This window comes from Mandrillus leucophaeus, unplaced genomic scaffold, assembly GCF_000951045.1.
Source record: "Mandrillus leucophaeus isolate KB7577 unplaced genomic scaffold, Mleu.le_1.0 Scaffold109, whole genome shotgun sequence".
NCBI lineage: Eukaryota > Metazoa > Chordata > Mammalia > Primates > Cercopithecidae > Mandrillus > Mandrillus leucophaeus.
In genome coordinates, this window is record NW_012099098.1 from 183,345 (window position 1) to 191,480 (window position 8,136).

At 53.4% G+C, this 8,136-nt stretch overlaps 1 protein-coding gene across 2 annotated transcripts in view; it reads right to left on the minus strand.

Moving 5' to 3' along the window:
• TBC1D13 (TBC1 domain family, member 13) overlaps positions 1 to 7,339 on the minus strand; it is a 23,072-nt gene extending 15,733 nt beyond the window's left edge. For both annotated transcript variants that reach the window (XM_011987672.1, XM_011987664.1), the window contains exons 1-6: positions 7,170 to 7,339; positions 6,135 to 6,208; positions 3,783 to 3,823; positions 3,118 to 3,179; positions 2,866 to 2,965; positions 1,974 to 2,056 (exon numbers count right to left, since the gene is read on the minus strand). In XM_011987672.1, the coding sequence (XP_011843062.1) occupies positions 1,974 to 2,056; positions 2,866 to 2,965; positions 3,118 to 3,179; positions 3,783 to 3,823; positions 6,135 to 6,208; positions 7,170 to 7,192 (383 nt within the window). In that variant the 5' untranslated portion in view covers positions 7,193 to 7,339. The remainder of the gene's footprint in view (positions 1 to 1,973; positions 2,057 to 2,865; positions 2,966 to 3,117; positions 3,180 to 3,782; positions 3,824 to 6,134; positions 6,209 to 7,169) is intronic.
• Between the last annotated feature and the right edge of the window lie 797 nt (positions 7,340 to 8,136).

The following is an 8,136-nucleotide window of genomic DNA, read 5'->3' on the forward strand; positions in this document are numbered from 1 at the left end:
GTACTCCAGCCTGGGTGACAGAGGGTTAGCCTCTGTCTCAAAAAAGAAAAACAAAACAAAACAAAACAAAAAAACAGAACCTATTTCCCTGGGTCACGGAGCGGTTCTTGACTTGAACATGGCAATCAGAACAACTCGTGGGTACACACTGCACCAACCCCAGCCTGACAGCACAAGAGGCAGTGCCTCCTTTCTCCTGCAGCCTGGCTGAGTTGCCCTGTGCGGGGGTCATATGGGGCCATCTGAAGATGAGCCTGGGCTGAGGAGCAGCACCCACGGTGGCAAGGGCAAGGAGTACCCTGCTTTATCCTGCCACGCGCCTTCTTCCCCAGCCACAGGGCACTTTCATGTGCTATGCCTGAGCCCAGCAGACTCTTCCACCCAGCCCGCTGCCTCCCTGCTGCCTCCTCCTCTTTCACATCTCATCCTGAGCCTCCTCTCTGGAAAGGCTTTCCTCGACCCCTCAAAGGAAAATAAGGCCTCCCTCTGATTCTCTAAAAGCACCAGTTTTTCCCTCCTTCACAGCATTACAGTATTTGCAATTATGTATCTGTTTCCAGGTTTAGTATACGTCTCCTGACTCACACTGGAAGCTCTCGGAAGGCAGAGACTGTTTCGGTCCTGCTCACTCCTAAACCCCTCCTGACACAGGTACTCAGCCATTCCTTGAGAAGGAGCTCAATGGAGGGCCACCTGTCTGTGCTGGTGCAGACTGACTTGGGCACCTGAGAGCTGCCCCTTGGAGGTTCTGAAGGGTCACTGAGGGTCAGAGTGTCGGCTTGTCCTGTCTGACCAAGTGCCGGGGGTCCCAGGCAGGCTGTTGTACAAGGAACAGGATAAGCTCCCAGGACCCTTCTCTGATGGAGATCTGATCATTCTAAGAGCCTCTGTATGTGCTAAGACCAGCACAACAGTCCCACGAATCTGTGGAGACCCAGCCCGTTCTGTGCCCTTAGCCTGAACCACCTTACTCCTACTTAACAATAAAGAGAGTAATGATCAGAGGGTGTGAGTCACTTGTCCAAGGTCACACAGCTAACAACCTGTGAGGGCGGAATGGAAACCAGGCAAATGGACTCCAGAACCCAAGCCCTTAGCCACTCCACCCACCTGTGGACAAGGTCTGCCTTCTAGCTCCTCACCTAGTCCAACACGCTGCCAAACTCCCCAGCCTGACAGGGCCGCAGCATCTCCACATTTCTTTACTAAGTGGAAAAGCACAAACACATTGTAGCTCAAGATTTTAAAAACTGTGTATCTGACCCTGTCACTCCTTTGCTCAAAACCTTTGCATGGCTGCCTCATGCTCTTAGAATCAAGTCCAAGGTCCGGCCCCTATCTGTCCCCCTGGCCTTGGCATTGTTCCTCAGATGTGTCAAGCTCTGCGGGCCCTCTGGACCTTGTCAAGGGCAGTTCCCTGCCCAATGTGGCCTTTGCTGCACTCTTCCCCTGAGGCCTCCCGCTCCTCAGATCTCAGCTGAATCATCGCCTCTCAGGTGAGGTTTCCCCAAACCCCCTCAAATTTTCCTTCAAGAGCATTTACCACGAATGCCATCTGCTAAGATCTAATGGGCTGAATGTCTTGCCATCTTCCCTTCTAGGTTCTAAGATCCTTAAGGGGAGGGAACACATCAGTCTATTCAGTGCTCAACCCTGAGCTTAGTGCTAAGCCTGGCATACAAGAGGGGCTCAATACTTGTTGAAAGAATGTCAGATGAATCCATGAACGCCTGGGGTACGAATGAGATTCCAGCTCAGATAAGAACAGCCAGGTACATGCAAGGACAGAATATCCCTCGCTAGCCTCATTCTCAGCCTATCATCAACAGGGCCTGGACCCAACCGCTGAGACAATCCACCAGCAGCTCCGCAAACCCCCATCCATGGGCCTGGCCTGCAAATGGAAAAGACAGAGCTGCAGAGAGCCCCAGAAGTCCCATGGGCCAGCTCCCGGCCCCAGGCCCCCTGCCTACCGGACATCTTTGTCGATCTGCAGCAGCACCTCGTTGTCCTTGAAGTATGTGTTCCACCGGCTGTCAGGGTTGGGGTTGAGTGGCTGTGGGGAGAAATGAAGATGCTCGTCCGAGGCCCAGATAGGCGCCTGGGCCCGATGTTATCCCGGAAACCTGAACAGTGGCCTTGCTGCAACAACCCCACCACACACTGAGATGTGGCCCTGACACCACCTGCAAGCTACTCAGAGGAGCCAACACAGCCCTTCCCACAGCCTCCTGAATCCGTTTGAACTCCACAGCCAGAAGCCCAGCCTGGCAGCCTCCTCTGAGTACATCTCTGCTGGGCAGGGACTCTGTTCCTTTTCTGTCCATTGCTGTAGCTCGAGAACTTTGCATGTGACAGTTGCTCAGTAAATGTTTGCTTGCTGAATGAATGAATTCGGTTTCTTCAGCTCTCATTCATCGATGCTCTGAGTCGTCAATTCCTATCTGTGAGTCTGGGCCTGGGCCCATCCATTTCTTTCTCCCATGCTGTGAAGCCCAGGGAGGAGCTCAGCATTTGAGGAGAACACGGCTTCCTGGCAGCCACAGAGGGCAGCCTAGCCTCCCTCCCGCCCTGCTCTGACTTTCTTCAAACAACAGGAATGAGGGTTGAAATAGACCATGTCCTCAGAGCACCTGACGCAGGGCTGCCCTTGCCATGCTCCCTGGACCCCAACTACCGTTTGTCTTACTGAGCTCAGGGCCCCCAAGTTTAGCGACCCAACACAGAAAGGAGGAACTGGAAGGTCCAGAGGGGACTGACACCAGACTGCACCTACCCCCTGGCATGCAGGGGGCCTTGCCTGCTCCAAGGCCGCCACCCCTCCACATTCTGTATCCTGGGTCTCTGCTGGCAACCTCTACTCACGTGGTCCTCAAAAGTCACATCCTCCCTGGACACACCCATGTTGGCCTTGGCAATGCCAGGCTGGATGATCATTTCCCTCAGGAACTGGGCATACAGCTCCCTGCAGGAGACAAGCGAGAAGGATGATTCCCAACAGTCCTACCCAGGGAGCCCAGACCAAAGCAGCAGCTGCAGGAGGCAGGGCGGCCCCAGCAGCACCGGGTCCGTCAGATGCAAGGGCCCTCCTGTCACTGCCCTTACACGGGGTCTCACCTCTGTTTGGCCAGGATGGAGGTCCATGAGGCTCTCTCCAAGGGAAGGTAGTTCAAGAGAATCTGCACAGAGGGAGAGGGGCAAAGCTCTGGTGACCCTCCTGCATCAACGTCAGTCTTTAGGCGGGGCTGATAGGCCTCAAGAAAAACATCTCATAAAGTCCCAAGAAGACAAGATGGGCGGAAACCCAGGAATGCCAGCATGAGCTAGGTCTAGCCTCCCCCTTCCTCCCCACTGCCTCCCTCCTCCTTTAACCCAAATCAGCCCTTCCCTCTGCTTTTCCTCACACAGACTCTTCCACACGATCACCAGACCCTGTGCTGTGAAGGGCTGGAAACCAGGACACTGGGCTTCCATGGCCACCTGAGCTGGAAGCTTTGGGCAAAGCACAGCCTTTGTTTTGTCCCAATAAGCATGACTTTCACTGTACTTCACAGACCAGGAAGCAGAGGTCTTCGTTGTTGGCATTACAAAGTATCCCATCCCCAAGGGGAATTCCAGAGGACACCAAGAGGAACAGAAAACCCAGGACTTCCCAGAAAAGTTCCCTCAGACAAGCAAGGAAAGGTGCAGAACAGTAGGAAGAAGCCAGGGGTAGGGGCAGCCTATGCAGGAAAACCCAGGGATGCTCAGCAGAGCGGAAGCCCCACCCCAGGCACACCCACCTTCCAGCAGAGGCACCGCAGTCCGCCCTCACAGGGGATGCCTGTGGACACAGCAAGCAAAGGTCATGTCCCAGGCCAGAGTCCCAGAACCCCCAGCCCTTCACCTTGGAGCCAGCTAGCGGGGAGTAGAGTGGGCAAGAAGTCCTTCTTCAAGAATCTTTTCCCCAAGAAAGATTACTAGACTGGATGATTTGGTTTTTTTTCTTTGTTTGTTTTGAGATGGAGTCTCCCTCTATCACCCAGGCTGGAGTGAAGTGGCGCAACCTCGGCTCACTGCAGCCTCCGCCTCCTGGGTTCCAGCGATTCTCCTGCCTCAGTCTCCCAGGTAGCTGGGATTACAGACACGCACCACTGTGCCTGGCTAATTTTTGTATTTTTAGTAGAGACAAGGTTTTTACCATGTTGGCCAGGCTGGGCTTAAACTCCTGACCTCAGGTGATCGCCCGCCTTGACCTCCCAAAGTGTTAGGATTACAGGTGTGAGCCACCACACCCGGCCCAGACAAGATACAAATTTTTTTTTTTTTTGAGACAGAGTCTTGCTCTGTTGCCCAGGCTGGAGTGCAGTGGCATGATTTCTGCTCACTGCAACCTCCACCTCCCCGGTTCAAGCGATTCTTCTGCCTCAGTCTTGCAAGTAGCTAGGAGTACAGATGTGAGCCACCACTCCTGGCTAATTTTTGTATTTAGTAGGGACGGGATTTCACCATGTTGGCCAGGCTGGTCTCGAACTCCTGACCTCAGGTGATCCACCCGCCTCAGCCTCCCAAAGTGCTGAGATTACAGGTGTGAGCCACCATGCCCGGCCTGGAATGTTCTTTTGAGGATAACACCTTCTCATCCTTGATATTCCTTCCTCAGGAGCAGCCTTTACCAACCACCATCTCATCCCAATTCAGGTCAGTTCCCCCGTTATAAGCAATAATGGCTCTGTTACTATTTCATAGCATCTGTCATAAGTGGAACTGTTATATATCTACACAGCAGTGGTGTGTTTTCTTAACGTCTGTAACCCCTACTACTGGGTAAGCCCCAGAAGACAAAAACCACACCTGTTATTCCCAGCGTCTAGCACAGAGCATTGCACATAGAAGATATTCCATACGTATTTGTGGAATATAAACTAAGCTATGAATGCTAAGTATTTTGTGCTTTACAGGTATTATTTCATTTAATCCTCATGATAACCCCAGTAAGTAGGGAAGATTAGCATAATTGTCCTAAGAAGGAAACTTAACTGTAAAACTCTTAACTACTAACACTGACTGCCTCCCCTTTGGGGCCTGTATTTCACTCCTGAACAGAAAGACAAAGTTCTCCTCCAATAATATCAGGAAGCTCACTAGAGCAGTTGCTGCTATACATGAACATGAGCTAATGCCTCCACTTCAGAATCTGTATGATGATGGCAGGGACAATATAAGAAGTTCTTTTTTTTTTTTGAGATGGAGTTGCACTCTTGTCACCCAGGCCAGAGTGCAATGGTGCAATCTCAGCTTGCTGCAATTCCCAGGTTCAAGAGATTCTCCTGCCTCAGCCTCCCAAGTAGTTGGGATTACAAGCAAGTGCCACCATGCCTACCTACTTTTTTATATTTTTAGTAGAGACTGGGTTTCACCATGCTGGCCAGGCTGTTCTCGAACTCCTGACCTCAGGTGATCCACCTGCCTCGGCTTCCCAAAGTGCTGGGATAACAGGTATGAGCCACGGTGCCCGGCCAGAAGTTCTTGCTGGCAAAGTTACAGGGGCAAAAAAGTGACAAGAAGCGATGCAGAACACGTTGGGATATTTTTTAAAACAGGCAAAAAGAGAGTTATCTTTGTGCTGGTTGGGGCAAAGTCTAACAAGGCAGGATCGGCTCCTTAAAGTCAGTGTCCCAAGGCTATTTTACCGCTAACCAAAGTTTACTGCCGCCTCAGGCAGCTTAGACCCCAAGCTAGGGAGAGAACCAGGAACCACCCTGCAGTTAACCAAATTCGCCAACACAGGAAGCTGGCTAAGGAATGAGGAAAGACTGTCCTGGGTTCAAAAGGGTCCCCCCATTCTCATTCTCCAGTCTTCAGTCCTGTCCTGTTACTCTCAGGAATCTGGCACCTCCTGTCGAAAGCTTAAGGGCAAGGCACACTAAGTGTGGCCACTACCCCTCTGGGAAACCCCTCCAAGCTCAAGGCAGTCACTGCCTGTTCAGCTCTACAGAATCTGGAGAAGGCCCCAAGTGTAATTTCCTTCCATGGCCCCAGCCCCCAGCAGCTGGGCCCCAGAGCTGACCAGGTGTGGCCTTGAGCACCTCCCCCGGTATTCTAGCCACAGGGCTGCTCTAGGGAAACCCTGAAAATAAAGAATGGCTTCTTACCACTAAAGCTGAGTTCCCGCAGCTTTTCCAAAGCAATTGAGGGCTCCTTCAGGACATCCTGGAAATCTGCAATTCTAGAAGGGGAGACAGGGAGGCAAATGAAGCACGCTTATATCGGCTCAGTGAGACCCACAGCCCTCAGCTCCCTCACACCGCCAGTTTCCAACCTGTGCCTCTCTTCCCTTGAGGACATAAAAATCACACAGCTTAGTCAAGGTCCTCACAAGAGACAGCTTTGGAGAACAACAAAACCATATTTCACTTTTTCCTCTACAACCAGAAACACAGAATGCCAGGGAAGAAACTTGAGAGATAGTCTTGTCTAGAAGTTCCCAAATGTGGACCATAAAATTAGACACATTCCAACATTCTAATATTTAGTGAGCTGACGTTTACTGGGCACTTCCTGCCGGCCAGGCCGGGTCCACAGCACAGCCACCAACTGAACTCCTTGGACCTCAGGAACCAGGAGTAATTTGATCTGCAGACAATGGACAACGCTCACAAATACAACCATTACAAGACCTCTGGGCCTGCCAGAAGACAAGGACAAAGGGTTTAAAAAACACGTCCCGAAGGAAAACTGAAGAGTGAGCAAAATTCAGCCAATGCTGCAGGATCTGGCCTGGGGGAGGGGCCAGACTGGAGAATGCAAGTTCTCTAGCAATCCTAGTAAGAAAAAAGCACGGAGGACAGGGTGCACTTGGAGAGAGTACAGGAGCAGGAGACTCAAAAGGGGGAAAGGGAGAGGGCGGGGCATGGAGGTCCGGATGAGGAAGACTCAGGGGAAGGGGGAAACCAGGGGTCCAGGATGAGGGAGGCAGAAGGAGTGACACCAGGGGCAGGAGAAGGGCCGCCTCTCCGTCCTTCCTGCAGCCCACAGGCAATGAGGTTAGGTGGACGCTCGAGACCCTCTGCCGGGGTGGGGGGAGGTCTGCCGATTCCTAGCCCCACCCGCGCTTCCCCCTTCTGAGGGGCAGAAGGGGCAGCCTGGCCAGGAGGAGCTCAGCCGGGTCAGGCCCCGTAGCCCCTTACCGGCTCTTGTGCAGACTTGACATGGTGTTGACTTCCGGACCCCCCAGCCGCCTCCGCCGCCTGCGCCTCGGCCGCCTGCGCCGCCACCACCGCCGCCCCCCAGGGACGCGGGGCGCTGGGCAAAATCCTCCGGCGGGAAACGCAGCCACTAGCCTGCGCGTTCCGCCGCCCCGGCCCCGCCCCGCCTGTCACGTGCCACCCCTCTACTCTCACGCTTCCACCCGATACCGGAGGCCACTGCCGACCTGGTTGGGCGGGGCAACCTCGGGTCGGGTGGGCGTGGCAATAGCGGGCCGGGAGTCCCCAGGGCCGCGGATCCTGCCGGCCAAATTTGAGAACCCGCCGGTGACAGTGCAGACTGTATGTCTCTGGACTATTCCTTGCGCTTCCCTGGGCCTCAGTGTCTACTTACGCAATATATCTGTCACCCTGTCGTCTTCCTTGCAAGCCCTGTAATTAACTACTGCAGGATTGTTACAGGAGTCTCGGCCTCCCCTGCTCAACTGGGCAGGCCCCCCCAGCTTATCTTGGTCTCTGCAGAGTCCTCAAGGCCTGTATAGCAGGGACTCGCATGAACCACCGTGCCCGGCCCAACTTTTTTTTTTTATAAAAAGTATACCAGCCAACCCTATAAAATGTTAGGAAGACAGGAAAAAACACACACACACACACACACACACAAATAATATCTTAAGAAAAATAGGGGCCGGGCGCGGTAGCTCAAGCCTGTAATCCCAGCACTTTGGGAGGCTGAGACGTGCGGATCACGAGGTCAGGAGATCCAGACCATCTTGGCTAACACGGTGAAACCCCGTCTCTACTAAAAAATACAAAAAACGCCGGACGCGGTGGCTCAAGCCTGTAATCCCAGCACTTTGGGAGGCCGAGACGAGGCAAAAAACTAGCCGGGCCAGGTGGCTGGCGCCTGTATTCCCAGCTACTTGGGAGGCTGAGGCAGGAGAATGGC